At 34.9% G+C, this 15,855-nt stretch overlaps 1 protein-coding gene across 6 annotated transcripts in view; it reads right to left on the bottom strand.

The window, feature by feature from the left end:
• Positions 1-15,855, bottom strand: part of FANCM (FA complementation group M) — a 59,017-nt gene that overhangs the window by 17,756 nt on the left and 25,406 nt on the right. For all 6 annotated transcript variants that reach the window (XM_032621776.1, XM_032621781.1, XM_032621777.1 and 3 more), the window contains 5 exons: positions 14,224-14,430; positions 12,262-12,475; positions 8,532-8,689; positions 7,264-7,419; positions 3,621-5,529 (listed from right to left, as the gene is read on the bottom strand). In XM_032621776.1, coding sequence (XP_032477667.1) covers positions 3,621-5,529; positions 7,264-7,419; positions 8,532-8,689; positions 12,262-12,475; positions 14,224-14,430 — 2,644 coding nt within the window. The remainder of the gene's footprint in view (positions 1-3,620; positions 5,530-7,263; positions 7,420-8,531; positions 8,690-12,261; positions 12,476-14,223; positions 14,431-15,855) is intronic.

The raw sequence follows: 15,855 nt of genomic DNA, 5'->3' as shown, positions 1-15,855 counted from the left end.
CTGTAGCCCTGGCCAACGTCTTGACTGCAACCTCATAAAATATCCGTAGTCAGAACTCTGAGCTAAAGAGTCCAAAGAAACGGTGAAATAATATATGCTGTCCAGAGGAACAGTGAAATAGTATATGTTGTTTTAAGTCATTAAGTTGTGGAGGAAATCTGTTATGCAGCAAGAGATAAATGACACAGATTTTGGTACCTGGAAATAGGGAATTACCATACCAAAACCCAAAACTGTGGACATAAATTTAGAACTAGAGAGTGGGCAGAAGCTGAAAGGATTTTTGAGGAAAGTTTTAGTGAAAGCTTGAAGAGCCTCAAAGGAATTGTTTGTAGGAAGATTAATGGCCATTTAGGAGGCCATGGGTGAGGGCTTAGAAAGAAGTAAGAAAAACCTTATTAGAAATTATAGGAAAGAGGATCCTTAATGTAGTGCCAGAAAGTTTAGCAACATTGTGGTAACACAGAAAGTAGAAAATGTACCTAATGGGACTTCCCTGGCAGTCCAATGGTTAAGACTTTGCCTTCCAATGCAGGGGGTTCGGGTTCGATCCCTGGTCTGGGAGCTAAGATCCCACATGCCTCGTGGCCAAAAAAAAAAAAACCCCAAAATGAAAATATACCTAATGAATGAGGTGATCTAAGTAAGGAGATTTCCAGACAAAATGTTTAAGGTATTACCTATGCTTCTTCCTGTTTAAGTAAAATGTGAAAGGAGAGAGAGGAACTAAAGAAAGTACTGTTAAACAGGAAACAGTTGAGACTTGCTGGTTTTGAAGATTAACAGCTTCTCCAGCTGGCAAACAATATTAAATTAAGAAATGTTCCAGGCAAAGATCTAATCTAGAAGACTGCTAAGAAGCTATTGTGCAGGGCTTCCCTGGTGGCGCAGTGGTTGAGAGTCCGCCTGCCGATGCAGGGGACGTGGGTTCGTGCCCCGGTCCGGGGAGATCCCACATGCCGCAGAGCGGCTGGGCCCGTGAACCATGGCCGCTGAGCCTGCGCGTCCGGAGCCTGTGCTCTGCAACGGGAGAGGCCACAACAGCGAGAGGCCCGCATACCGCAAAAAAAAAAAAAGAAGAAGCTATTGTGCAAATGGTGCTGAAGGTGTAACTGTAAATGCTTTAAGATCTCAGAAAGATCAAAGGTGGTACCTTAGAGTACCATTCAGTCAGATAAAACGCCCTCCAAACATTTTAAAGATGTCTCTTACTTTTCCTCTCAAACAACAGGCCTTCTAAGAAGATTAAGGAACTATCTCTAGACATCTTTGGCTTTGGAGAAGCCAAAGGTAGAGAAGGACTTACCTCCAAAAGATTTGTGGGCACAGCTAGTGTCTAATGAAATGAACCTCAAATAAGATTCACAAGAGATCCACAAAGATTTATGAGAATTATAAGCGAAGAAACACAGCCAGCTACAACTAAAAGGGGCAGAGACAGTACAGAATGAAAAGAGGCCTTTGGATCCCCAAATTTTCACTAAAAGGAAGCAGGCTGAGAAAACTCCACAGGTGCTACCTGTTACAAAATTGAACCGAGCATCCAGAGTACAAAGCCAAGAACCACGGAGAATTATTAGCAGTCTTTGAGTACTAATCAAGAAACTTCCAATCTCAGCTCTGCTAGATTTTAGAATTGCTATGGACCAGAGATTCCTGTGTGCCTCCCATCACCCTCCCCCACTTTCAAATAAGCCATCTTGGAAGCAGATTCTACATGCCCAGTCAAGTCTTCAGATGAGTGCAACCCCAAGTGAAATCTTGACTATAACCCTAAGAGAAAGCCGAAACCACCCAGTTAAGCAACTCTCAAATTCCTAAACTACAGAAACTGTGAGATGTTATTTTAAGCCACTAATTTAAGGGGAGTAATTTTTTACACAGCAATAAAAAACTAATACAAACTCACAGAGTAAATTTCTCCTCACACTCTATACTAATAAAACATCTACCCAGACAGATAAACTTGAATAAATCCTTTTTGTAGATGATCACTATATAATTCAACTCATTTTCCTTTTTTCATTATCTTCTATGGAAGCCACAGTTAAATGCAGGGCTCAGCTACAATAAGCAAATCATTCCAGGAGGCTTTCCTTTTAACTGCTTTAGTGGTGTTTTTTTTTTTTTTTTTTTTGCTGTACGCGGGCCTCTCACTGTTGTGGCCTCTCCCGTTGCGGAGCACAGGCTCCAGACGCGCAGGCTCAGCGGCCATGGCTCACGGGCCCAGCCGCTCCGAGGCATGTGGGATCTTCCCAGACCGGGGCACGAACCCGCGTCCCCTGCATCAGCAGGCGGACTCTCAACCACTGCGCCACCAGGGAAGCCCTTTAGTGGTGTTTTAATCAACAATTATTGTATACATATATAACATGGCAAATTATCCTAAGTCTTCTATTTCAGTTAAGTAGAATAATAAATACTAAGTAAATATTCCCTAATAAATTGTTCCTTAATGTATATGTATTCAGAATTATATTGCCCATGGTTAGTAGTTAAGTACAATGCTAGAAAAAGTTTTAATGCAAATATGACACAAAGATAAATTATCTCACCCATTAACACAGACTTAATATAAAGGTGTTAAAGCAAATATTAAAGGATCACAGGCAACATACTTAGTAAAAATACACATGTCAGAGTACCTCCAGAACTATGCAGAATAGTCAGTTTTTAAACATCAACTGTATTTCCAGAACTTATTTTAAATAAGTTTTTATCTTAAATAAAACATTCATTAATCATGCCCTTGATGCTAATGAGAACAGATAAGAAAAAGATTTACAAAGGAAATTCTCATTTTACCCTACAACTATTCTTTTTCCTCAGCCATAAAGAATAAAATTCATAAATGGCCTGCTATAATAATCTACACACAAACTAGAGTTGGGTTCTATAACAGGATCTAAAGGATACTTAAATCATTTTAATACTAAATATCTATTTTCTGGGTTTTCTGTAGAATTAGATCACAGAAAACCAAAGATTCCTATAGATCTGCTATGGTCTCATCTCAATTTTCCAAATACAGTCTTTTTTCTAAATTTTGCTATATAAATCCTCGACTTTATACTATCCCACCAAAATCTTACACTTTCCTGCTTTCCCTTTGTTTTCACCATTTTATAACATCCAAATTCCCTCCTGATTATTTTCAGCATATCCAAATCATGAATATTCCTGAGGAGCCAAAATGGAAACCTTCCTTTGAAGTCAACATTTCCAATCTAATCCAGTTCAAAATGTTTTCATCTTCTGAACCTCCTAGATGTATGCCATCTTATTATTCACTTGGTAGTTTATTTCCATGTTTTACTGGTATCTTTTCAAATGTATATGTCACACATTTGTTTGTGTTTTACAATAAAGGGCTAGAGCCAAATCTTACACTTCTACATTTCACAGTGCCTAGCAAAATACCTTTCCTATGGCATACATGCCATAAGTATATGCAGATAAAATAAATACTGGATCAGTAAGCATCAACTTAAGAAATATATAGTACATCGATTACCTAATTCAATACACCATATACTGAGAAACTACATTTGAAAAATTATAGAATATGATCCAAAGTAATCATTCTAGAAAGATTTTATTTTATAAAGATGGAATCTTACCTTTAGCAGAACGGACGGATTGATGCAGATTGATTTGCTCCCTGCTGTTAGCCTTTTCTATAGAAAGTCCCAAATCATCAAAAGTTGAATTCAATGTTTCTTTGAAACTTTGTAGATTTATTTTTCCCTTATTGGAATCTGACTTCCTAGCCATTTCTATTCTCTTCTTAGAAAATGAGTTTGGCGAGTTTGATTGAGAAAGTGGTGTACTCATAACTTTCTCTCTTACTGGCAATGAAAATTGAGAATAACCAGGAGACATAAATTCTTTATTTTTTGTTGCATTCATTGGAAAACATGCAAAAGTTGGACTCCGCTTATCTTCACTTGATGGGTTAGTAATGGTTACACTCGTAGAACTATCAACATGGTCTCTTGATATTACTGCTTGATTTGAAACATAATTCACATCATTTATCTCCTTAATGTCTAAACACCCTCCAGATAGATCATCTAAAATTTTATTCTTATTTGTATCTGATGCATGTTCTAGTATTTCATCATCAGTATCTGGACTACAATATCCTAAATCAAAGGTAACAGAAAATAAATCCTTAGAGCAGTCAAAACCATATTCATCATTCTTCAGTTTTTCCTCATGTACACCTCTCAAATCTTCATGAGATTTCCAACTATTCGTATCACCGATAATTTGATCTTGGGGTTCAGAATTATTGCCTATCAAAAGTTCATCCGAAATTAAGAACTGAGAGCCCAGTGCCATTTCACTTAGAGAAGTTTTGTCTGACACACATAAAGATTTGCATTTACTGTTCAAGGGAGGAAGGTTCACATCATTACACTCTGTATTAACATCCTCAAATAATAGCAAACTCTCATCCTGATCAGTATGCAATATTGGGAGGCCACTGTTATCAACATCATGATTCTTTTCTTCAACAAAATACTTTGGAGGGCCAGTGTTTATTTGAATATGATGGTTGGATACTAAATGTTCATTTTTAATATCTTTATTATAGTAACAGAAGCTTGGTTCAGCAGAAATCTTATCATTAATTGTACCATAAAGGCAACTTTTTTCAGAAGGATGAGTAATAAATTTAAGTGAACTCAATTCTAAATTCTGTTGAGAATTTATAGTTGAATGTGACATCAAACAGGTGGATTTATCATTTTGTAAACACTCTGTGTAGGGTACAAAAAGCAAGTTCTCAAGTGCAGAACCCTTAGAAATTTCATATTCCAAATTTGAGAGTGCACTAAGAGGCGGAGGAGAATGAGATAAAAATCTCTCTACATTAGCTAGCACCTCTTTTGTTAATGAATGACAATTATAAAATTTGTCATCTGTTCTAGCTATATAAAGCTCATCCTCAAATGGAAAAAATAAGCTAGATGAAAGAGACTTCTCATCACTGAAACTGTTATAACCAGAATCTAAAAAATTTCCAGTAAATGAACTAGTAGATTTATTTGTAAACTGACAATCTGCTAATAATACACATGACCGATTACCTACATTTTCACTGACAGCACATGTGGCAGCAACTTCATCTGTATCTGATACTCTTTGATCATTTAGTAGGTCTACCTGAAAAATATTTTTAGCAGTAGAACTGCCATCAGTATCTAAAGGCCCCATAACAACCTCCTTATGTTCTTTTTTAGGTTGATCTTTTTTCAGTTCTTTGGAAGCTTTTTTTTTTAGAGAAGCAATTTCAGTTGGTTTGATACGAATTTGTTTAAAAATTTCAGCACATTCTTCATCAGATTCCTTCATTGAGAGTGATTTGCCTTGATTTATATTCTTTGTAAATGAAGATTTCTTGTTACTAGTAAAGATACCATTGGCAAAAGGATTATATTCATTCCTGGGAGCACTAGATGTTGAGCTAACATCTTCCATTTGTAAATAAGATTTAATTTCCAATTCATAGCTGCATTCTCCCTATAAAGAAGGAAAATGAAAAAGTCACAGGAAAACAAACAAAAAAAAAATTCTAAAGATAAATTTTACTCTGCTAAAATATTTTCTAAACAATATTACATTATTCAAATGATTTTTTATACCTTAAAAACTTATTCCAAGTCAAACAAAATAGAAATGACACTACTGCGAAATTATCATAAATTATCTTTTATCAGTTAATATTTTTGTATTCCCAGTACCCAGTACATGAGAGACCCATGATAACTATTTGGAGAAAGTACAAATTAATACATAGAATATGATTATAAACACTTTTTTCACTTCTGACATTTAATTGAACAATTATTCTAATTTTCTAAAAGTAGATATTTAAGAAATTAATATATATAAATGAAAAACACACATATGTATGTTAAATTTACTCTCTTGATGAAGGTAAACTAAGAACAGCTTTTGAAACATCTGAAATAATGGTACCTGTATGTCTTCTAGGCTGTAAGCTAAAATATACTGTTTTTAACAAATTTCCCAAGAACACTTCTAGTGAATTTCCAAGTCTTACTTATCTCTAAATCTAAAACTACAGTCCCCACCATCCCTGACTCATCCTTCCCTCTTGCCCATGAATGCCACTTTAGTCAGGATTCTTCTACTCTTCAGGGACTTAAGCAATTAATTCTCCACTTTTTGAATCATAAATACAGTAAATATTAATGTGAAAATGTCTGTCTCCCTGCTAGGATATATGCTCCCTATAGAATATTTTATCTGACTTCTTCACCAATGTAGCCACAGGGCCTAGAACAAACCATGCCATGTAGAAGGCACTAAATAAATGTGTTACTTTGATGCACAGGCTTTGCTGGGATCCAAAAATAATTACTTTATTTACATGTATTCATGAACAACAGCTAATAAAAATAGCAGCTACAATCTACTGAGTAATTACTATGTGCCAGTTTCTATTCTAATTGCTTTATGTGTATTAAGCCACTTAATCCTCACAACAATCTTATGAAGAAAGTATTATCATTATCCCCATTTTACAGATAAAACTGAGGCACAAAGAGGTTAAGTAACTTACAGATGCACAATTAGTAAGAGGTAAAGTTGGGCTTCTAACCCAGGCATTTTGGATTTCACACTCATAATACATTCATCATTCTGACTCTCTCAAGGAAGAACAATCAGGAAACTGCTCAAGAAATCACTAAATCGCTAAACTACCACCAGGATAAAAGAGACATACCAAATAACCTATATGATAGAGAACATTTATGCAGATCCCAATCTAACAATAATCCTAAATTAGCTTTACAAACAGTTTATATAAATCATTAAATGGGAATTCCCTGGAGGTCTATTGGTTAGGACTCAATGCTTTCACTGCTGGGGCCCAGGTTCAATCCCTGGTCAGGGAATTAAGATCCTGCAAGCCATGCAGCATGGCCAAAAAAAATTTTTAAATAAAAGAAAAAATTTTTAAATCATTAAATATATTAAAATTTTACTCTGGTGTATCAATATTCACAGATGACATTCTTCTAACTAGGTCTACTTCTCCTAAAACAGAAAACTAGTTCCTCACTGAGATCACAAGAAGCTATATAGAAAAACAAAAATAGTCTAGCTATGATTATTTATAATAAATACTTGTTTCTTATAATAAAGACTTCAAATTGAGAAGAATAAAGATTAAGTATTCCAGTTTCACTGGCATACAAGCAAGAGAAAGTTACAGTAGAACCCTACCTCTTCATGTCTCATTCCTTCTATCATTTGCATAATGTTTACGAAATGGTGACATCGATCTGAATGGTCGACTTGATATGTAGGTAAAGGATGATCCTGCCACAGTCTCCATTCAGAGAGAGAGAGTTGATGAATTCCAGTGGTTGGTTCTTGAGTCTTGATTAATGATAATTTAACATAATAAAAACACACATACTCAGATTTCACACACTGATTAAAAAAATACTTAATATACAGATAGCCTACCATAAATAATTTTAGGTATTTTATACTAAATTTAGGTATTTTCAACTAAAATCTCAGGAGAAAAAAGAAAATAATTTTATAAAGTACAAAGATGTCCTTTTAAACACATTTTTAAAATAACTGTTACATGTATTGCTTTTAAAATTAGAAAGAAAACAATAAATGTCATTAAAAATGAAATACACAAATAAATAAATGTTATATGAGTTACTAGTTCGCCATATTCCTGTTTATATAGTCCCATGTTAAGAGCAAATATTTAAGAAAATGTGTGGCTTCAAAATTACTATTATGCTAGATTTATATTCTATAATCTAATAAAGAGGCAGTCATAATCTCTCAGTGATACTGATCCCAATTCTTCATGCCTACTGCCATTTCTCACTTTCCCTGTTAGTGAATAAAATACAAATTCTCAAGAGCCATATATTTCTAGCCCTATAAATCTTCCCAAAGGAATCTTCCTTGAGGTTGTTTTTCTAGTTCTCTAGGTTCATATGTAACCTTTGCTCAATTCTCTTGACTTTCATTAAGTTCATCAATAATTTGTTTATAGTAAACAAAATAAACAAGTCTAAGATCCAATTTAAAGTTTTACTGTAATTTCAAAACAAAAATTGAAAACAAGTTTGTACAAAGATGCTCGTGACAGCCTAATTTTATATTAGTAATATACTGAAAATAATTCTAAAACATGACAGGGAAAGAGCCAAATTATGGTATATTGCAGAGCAACATAACAATCATATAAATTACACCTACACAGACATTTTCATATGCAGAAAGTAATAAGAAAAGTCAGAACTTATGTAAATATATTAGTCATGTAAAAATATATATACAATAAGGAATACAAGCAAATTAGTAGTTTTACCAAATTAGACTTTAATATTCTTTTTTATACTGCTTACATTCTTAATTTTTACATAAGTTGACATTCTGATCATGAACATTCATTCTCTTTACTTCCAAAGCTATTGCACAGTCGCTATAAAAAGCATCTGAAAACATGTTCAACTTACTGGTCTGTTCTCTTCATTCTGTAAAGATAGAAACTGAATTTGAGGCAATGTTATTTCCTTAATTTCATCAGTGTCTCTTAATCTATATCGTCTGTTCCATAATTTAAATTCTTCTTCTGATAAGAACCAATCATTCTTTGAATTACTCTGCCTCATTCCTATAAGTTTAAAAAATAATTGAAAAGAGGTTTAAAAAAATCTGCCAGGCAAACACAAAATATATGACATCAACTCAAATGCTCTACCTGTTTATGTCTACTCATCTCTGCTAAACCACTGATTCTATACCTTAAAATTAGTGTTCTTCATATAAACACTCTCGTTATCACTTCCTGCTTCTACATATCTCCTAAACTTCTCTCACCTCTTTGAAAGTACTAGTGCACCCTTCCATCTAGAGCTAACCTTTGGTAATGACTTTATTAGCAAAACATCACCAGGCAGCTAGGCTCTCAGTCCTGGTTTCCTTTGGACTCTCTCTCTCCATTTTGTTGTCTAAGACCTGGCAGGAAACAGATAACTCACAGATGAAAACTAGTATCATGATTCTAGCATAACATTATCGGAAAAGTTATCTGAAACTGGTGTGGGGGTGGGGGAGATGCCAAGACTAAAGTCTTAAATGGGGCGGGGGGGGGTTGAAAGGGGATAGGAAAGACCTACTGCTTTAAAAAATGACATAATAATATACTTTTTAAAAAATGAATCGTAAATTAACCCTTTTTTAATTTCCATAATTTTTATGAAGAAAAACAATCACCAACATGGAAAGGATAAAAAATACAAACTTATAACTCTGGTCCCAATACAGATGAGGGCAGAAAAAAAAAAATCAGAAAGACTACTGAATTAGGAATCAGGAAGCTTCTGTCTTAGCTAGTCCCAAATATTATATAGAAAGCTTTTATAAAATAAGGGGTTTGAACTAGGTGATCTCTCAGGTCCCTTTCAGATTAGCAATCTGAGGCACTAAGGCTTTTGAAGTAGAAAGGTATTCCATTCTCCTACTCACTTTAAATAAACTCAGACCTCTAAGCCCAAATGAATTATATACTAATACATAGAAGATGACATTCATACACACTATCTTGGCAAGATGAATCACTGACACTTGAAAAATCAGAGAAAACGGAAGAAAAAAAGCACAGAAAAATGAACATGTGCTAACATTATCTCAATTTTTAAAAAAGGACAGGTTCTAGACTTTTACCATCCATCCCTAGTAACATTTTATAAACAATCATTAAACATATGGTTAACATTTATAAAAATAAAATGATCACTAAGAAAAATGTATGCCAACCTAATCAAGTTTTTTAATAAATTCAAGAGAATTCAAAATACATACTATCTTTTCATTTTAACCCAAAATTTAGCAAAGTCTTGTAAAATGACAGGTATATTCCTATTAAGTGGATCTGCATTAGGTTTAATAGGCATATCCAAAAAGCACTGATTAATGGCTCTGAGTTAAGGGAAAGAACATTAACAAATTTAAGTGAGTAAGTCCAAAGCAGGTGCCTAGGAGGGAAAGAACTTTGAAACTTCACGGTAATGAAAACCAGTAGAACAATCAGTTGAACAAACCTGAGAGGTACTGTCTTCAAATACATAAAGAACTGCCACCTACGTAAACCAAAGATCAAATCCACTCTTTGTGTCTAGAAGCTGTTGGCAAAGAAAGTCGCCTGCCATTTCAGTAAACAAAGGATGATGGGGCCATCAAGCCATCAGCCACTGAAACCCCAAGGGGGTTTCAACATGGAGAAAAACAGGATACTGGCCCCAGATAGTTAAGATGTATATCAAAGGTATAATTTTAATGAGCCCAAACTCTTGCATCTTCCCATACATAAAAAAGCACTAAAATCATTAACTTGAGACGTTTGTTTTTTGTGATTAGCAGTAATCTTTTGATGCTCAACTACTAGGGTTCTTTTTCAGCAAAAACTCCTATATATCCTGGCTCCTCCTATACCTCTTTGGACCAGTCCCTCAGAGCTGTCTGAGAGGCTGCCTTCCTGGGTTACAGTCCTCAGTAATACCCCAAATAAAACATAATTCTCAACTTTTACATTGTGCATTCTTTTTCAGTTGGCAAAGCCAAAACTGAATCAATGAGCAAAAGGTACAAAGCCAGATTTTTTTTTTCAACAGAGGGACTTCTTCTATATGGACTATTCAACAATGGAATGAACCCTCATAAAAGAATACGATTTCCATTAACAAAGATGTTCAAGTTGAGGCTGGATATACATTTAACAAGAATGCTACAGAAAACATCCCTACCTTGGTTAAGTAATTGGACCAGATGACCCCCAAGATTTCTTCCAAATCTTAGAATATAATTACATGATTTTATGATTCTTTAAAAGCTTACCTTAAAGATTAAATAAAATTTTTTTAAAAGTTTTTGTTTCTCATTTTTATAGTGCTAACAGTTCCAGATATTTTCTTGATATCACCAAAATCTGAGAGCTAGCACTCTCATTACTATGCTTCCTGGCACCAAAGTATTATTTTCTTACTGATTCAATATCACCAACAACTTAGTCTAATTTCACCACTATGTGGTGTAACAATAAATTGAAAAAAAAAGCGGGGGGGGGGGGGGGAAGTTCCCTGACGGTCCAGTGGTTAAGAATCCGCCTTCCAATGCAGGGGATGCGGGTTCAATCCCTGGTTGGGGAACTAAGATCCCACATGCCGCAGGGCAACTAAGCCTGCACACCGCAACTCCTGAGCCCGTGTGCTCTAGAGCCCGCATGCCACAACTAGAGAGAAGCCTTCACGCTGCAACGAAAGATCCCACATGCCACAACTAAGACCCTGTGCAACCCAATAAATAAATAAATAATTTTTTTTTAAAAAAAGAAAGAATATTTTTTCCTTTGTAGAGATGGAAATAAACAATTCCCCCTCCCTTTTTCTGGGAGCAATTCCAGAGATACCTAATGTTCCTAAATCCTTTATTTAACCCTTTGATATTTATGCAAATTGTTGTAAAGGCAAAGCAAGCCTCTAGCCAGCTTTCCAACCAGAAATGATTTTCTTAAGGACCTAGGAGCCATCTCTTTGAAATGTAAACATCAAGGAAGATAGTGTCCCTATCTCCCATACACCTGCAGAGTTTAGCCTTGGCACCTTTCTCTGAGTTGTCCTTATCTACTTGTCATAGAGACAGAGAAGTTTTATTATTTCTTTGGATAAAGGCAACTAGCTAACACAAATGGCTACCTCAATTACCAGGTGAATTTGGAATGAATTATGAAAGAACATATAGCAAATGGTGCTGTCCTCTTATATGAGGACAAGTTACTGTTAATCTTAAGAAAATTATGTAAAGGACTGTGACTGCTTGGATGAATAGGGTAGAATTTCATTCTGTCTTTGTATTATCTCAGTGGATTCCTTAAAATGCGCACTGTAATTGGCTTAATGCTTATTCAATAATAAAACTATTTTCTTTCTTTTCCACAATTTGTAAAGAGGATTCTCTGGGCTGGTAAGATATTTTTAATTTTCCCAACACTGAGTTTCTTTCATTCTGTACTGCCAGTGTCTCCTTCCCTTTGCCACATTAATCATCTCTTATCCTTCTCAAAGTGAACATCTATAACAGCCTAGAATGTATGCTGAGTTTCTCATAGAAGAAAAATATCAATATATGACCTGCTAATGAACAACAGGAAGACAAATGCATGTCTCAAATGTGAAAAATTTTATTTACCCTTCCTAGAGGAAAAGATAGATGACTTTCGCTGCAAGTTCCGAGAAGGCTTGTCTGGTTCATAGACACCGTGCGTGATGAACATCTTATGTAAGTGTGGATTGATTCCATCAGGAACCATTCGTGGACTTCCTTGGTAAAAATGAAGGACCTGCCTATTACCTGAAATAGCTTTATAAATACTTCTTTTGTTACACTGACTTTGATTATAAGTCTGCAAAAACAAACAAACATCAAATCACATTATTTCTATAATAATCACCAAGCCATGACAAGCAGTTATTATATTAGTCTGAGTTTATTCTAAACAGTAGACTCTGATCCACTTAAATACTTGAAGAATGGAATATCTGTTGTCTTAAATTTGAAGCCTATTTAATTAACTCTTGATGAAAATCATTTCAAAATTATTATAAAAGCTTAACTTAGTAACTATATTGTACAAAGGAAATCTGTCTTTTATTTAGTATCTTGCTATTTTTGATTAAGGCTGATGTTTATATATAAGTGTAAATTGCTTTTTAAAAAAATACTATTCTCTTTTTTTTTTTTTTTTTTTTTTTTTTTTTTTTTTTTTTTGCGGTATGCGGGCCTCTCACTGCTGTGGCCTCTCCCGTTGCGGAGCACAGGCTCCGGACACGCAGGCTCAGCGGCCATGGCTCACGGGCTCAGCCGCTCTGCGGCATGCGGGATCTTCCCGGACCGGGGCACGAACCTGTGTCCCCTGCATCGGCAGGCGGACTCTCAACCACTGCGCCACCAGGGAAGCCCTACTATTCTCTTATTTCAGCTTTTACTTCATCTCTCTATGTGTCAATTTTCTTTACTGTATACAACAAGAAAAGCACTAGTACTGCCCTTACAGGGTTGTTGACAGGATTTAAACAAAATAATGCATTTGAAACATTTGCAACACTGTCCAGCACAGAGTAGGTACTCACCAAATGTGGGCCATTATGACTACTTAACAGATAAGAAAACTAACACCTGATATCTAAACTAACAACTAACAACTCACTTAAGGCAAGTGAGTTGCCAAGGTATACAATTAGTTAGAATCCAATTCCACTCAGTGATAATACATAGACTTTTAAAAGCTGCCAGACATTTCATTTATTGGAATCATTTTATAGATAAACTGGATGTTACATAAGAATATGCTATAATCACATGAAAAGTATTGGGGGGAAAAATTCATTTTTCAGGATGATTTTTAAAGGGTTTATAAAACATTTTAAATCAATTTTTTAAAACTATCACAATTAATGAAAAAATCTTTAATGTAAAACTATTTACTTAGACACAGAAATAGTCCCACTCAGTTACAAAAGTTAGTTAATACTTTAGTGTACATACACAAAATAATATTATGTATTGATACAACATCGTATTTAGGAAGACCTGTTACCCAAGATTACAACAAAGTATGAATATCATTCAAGTCCCTTATCACTTAGAGTAGGCATCAGCAAACTTTTCCATAAAGGGCCAGAAAGTAAATATTTTAGGCTTTGCAGGCTACCCATTATTCCTGGTGCATATTCTTGTCGGTTGGTTGGTTGGTTGATTGATTTAGGCAATTCTTTAAAATATAAATAAAACCATTCTCAGTTCACTGTAGTTAAAAACAAAAAACAACTAAACACGAAAAGCAGGCCTTAGAAGCACAGGGAAATAGTAACACAAAGTAATACATATTGATTTTTGTATCTATGTGTCTCTAAATTAATACTGAAGTACAAAAATGTGTTTCTTTATATGGATAAAAATATTAAGACTGAATCCAGTCAAAAATTCTCCTAATTACAAGAAAAGAACAGGCAGAATCTAATACAAAGGAAAACAGAAATCAATCACAATTACCTACAGATTGTTTGGACTTTGTTAACAGATTGATACTTGTCTTTAGGCTCTGTTTCTCAAATTTCGATTGTCAAATTACGTTTCCACATGTCTACTTACCCGTTCTTCTCGTCCTTCAGCAAGGATAACAACAATCCTGCCTTGACGTTTGCGGCCAGTTCTACCCATTCGTTGCACAAGACGAATTGGGCTCTTCTGGGCATCAAAACATATTATAAGATCAACTTCTCCTATATCCAAACCTTCTTCACCAACACAAGTAGAAACCAATGTATTGTAACCACCACTACGAAATTGCTTCACTACCTAAAATTAAAATGATTTAAAAATAACTAGATGCAAGTATAAGAGAGTTGTAGATCAAAACATACTTTTTCCATTTGTCCCTGAAATCAGATTCAAAATCAGCATCCAAAGTACTATCAAATAGGAAAAGAAGCGGCAAATGGCAATATAAGCCAAAAGACATTGTGGTAAAATGCAAAGGGCAGTCCCAATTTCTTTGCTTTAATAACGGTTATGATTCCAAAAGGTTTTGCTAACAATTTACACATGAATGAGAAACCACAGATACTATTTTTAGCATCACTAAAAGGGGTGTAAAGCAGATAAGTGGCCCAGAGCAATTACTGTTATTTATCATGTCCTAGACCTAAATTTATTGTTAGTAAATTTAACAATAATAGTACGTTTAATAATTAAACTATTGTTAAAGTAAGATTGTTTTATTACTTCTAGAATTCACATTTTAAATAGAAACAGAATCATGGACATAGAGAACAGACTGGTGGTTGCCAAGGGGGAGGGGGCTGGGGAAGGGATGGAGTGGGAGCTTGGGGTTAGCAGATATAAGCTTTTATATGTAGAATGGATCAACAACAAGGTCCTACTGTACAGCACAGAGAACTATATTCAGTATCCTAGGATAAATCATAATGGAAAAGAATATATAAAAAAGGAATGCATATATATATATATATATATAACTGAATCACCTTGCTGTACAGCAATTAACACAACATTGTAAATCAACTATACTTCAATAAAAAAAATTTTAATTAAAAAAATAGAATTCATGTTTTACCTTTTATACTGTCATTCCAGTGAAGGGTAGCAGAATATGCCACCCCAAAATATGACTGTAGGAGTTTAGAACATGCTGCCCCAACCTATGCTGCTTTAGTATATTGATTATTTTGAGCTATAGGCACTCGAAAAACAGCAAATGCGGGGAGAGGCTTTCTCTGAACTCCCCTTATCTGTCTAAAAGCAGATCCTCCAGAAGGAACTCAATTGTCATAAATCCCCTCCCCAGGAGCTTCATCAACCAGGGAAAATTGACTCAACAAGACACTGAAAGTCCACACTACATCCAGACAAACTTTATCACAAACTATCATACCTCCCATCTTTTCTTTTAGGGCTCCATTCATCTTCCCTAAAAATCATTTACTCTCCCCTGTGCACCCCCCTTCTCTTTCCCCATAAGATGATATTTAAATCTGTATTCTAAGCCACTTCAGGGAGTTACTCATTTTTCCCTCAGTATCTCCTATGCATACATGAGGTATACATGTTAATAAGCTTCTGTTTGTTTTTCTCTTGTTAATCTTTTATTACAGAAGTCTCAGCTAAGAACTCGTAAGGGTAGAGGAAAAATTTTTTTTCTCCCCTTCACCAGGATTTCTCTCTGATCAAGTTAATGAAACTACATTAGCATGACAATGAGTT

The sequence above is a fragment of the Phocoena sinus genome, chromosome 2, assembly GCF_008692025.1.
Source record: "Phocoena sinus isolate mPhoSin1 chromosome 2, mPhoSin1.pri, whole genome shotgun sequence".
Taxonomy (NCBI): Eukaryota; Metazoa; Chordata; class Mammalia; order Artiodactyla; family Phocoenidae; genus Phocoena; species Phocoena sinus.
This window is presented reverse-complemented; position numbering and strand designations above follow the sequence as displayed.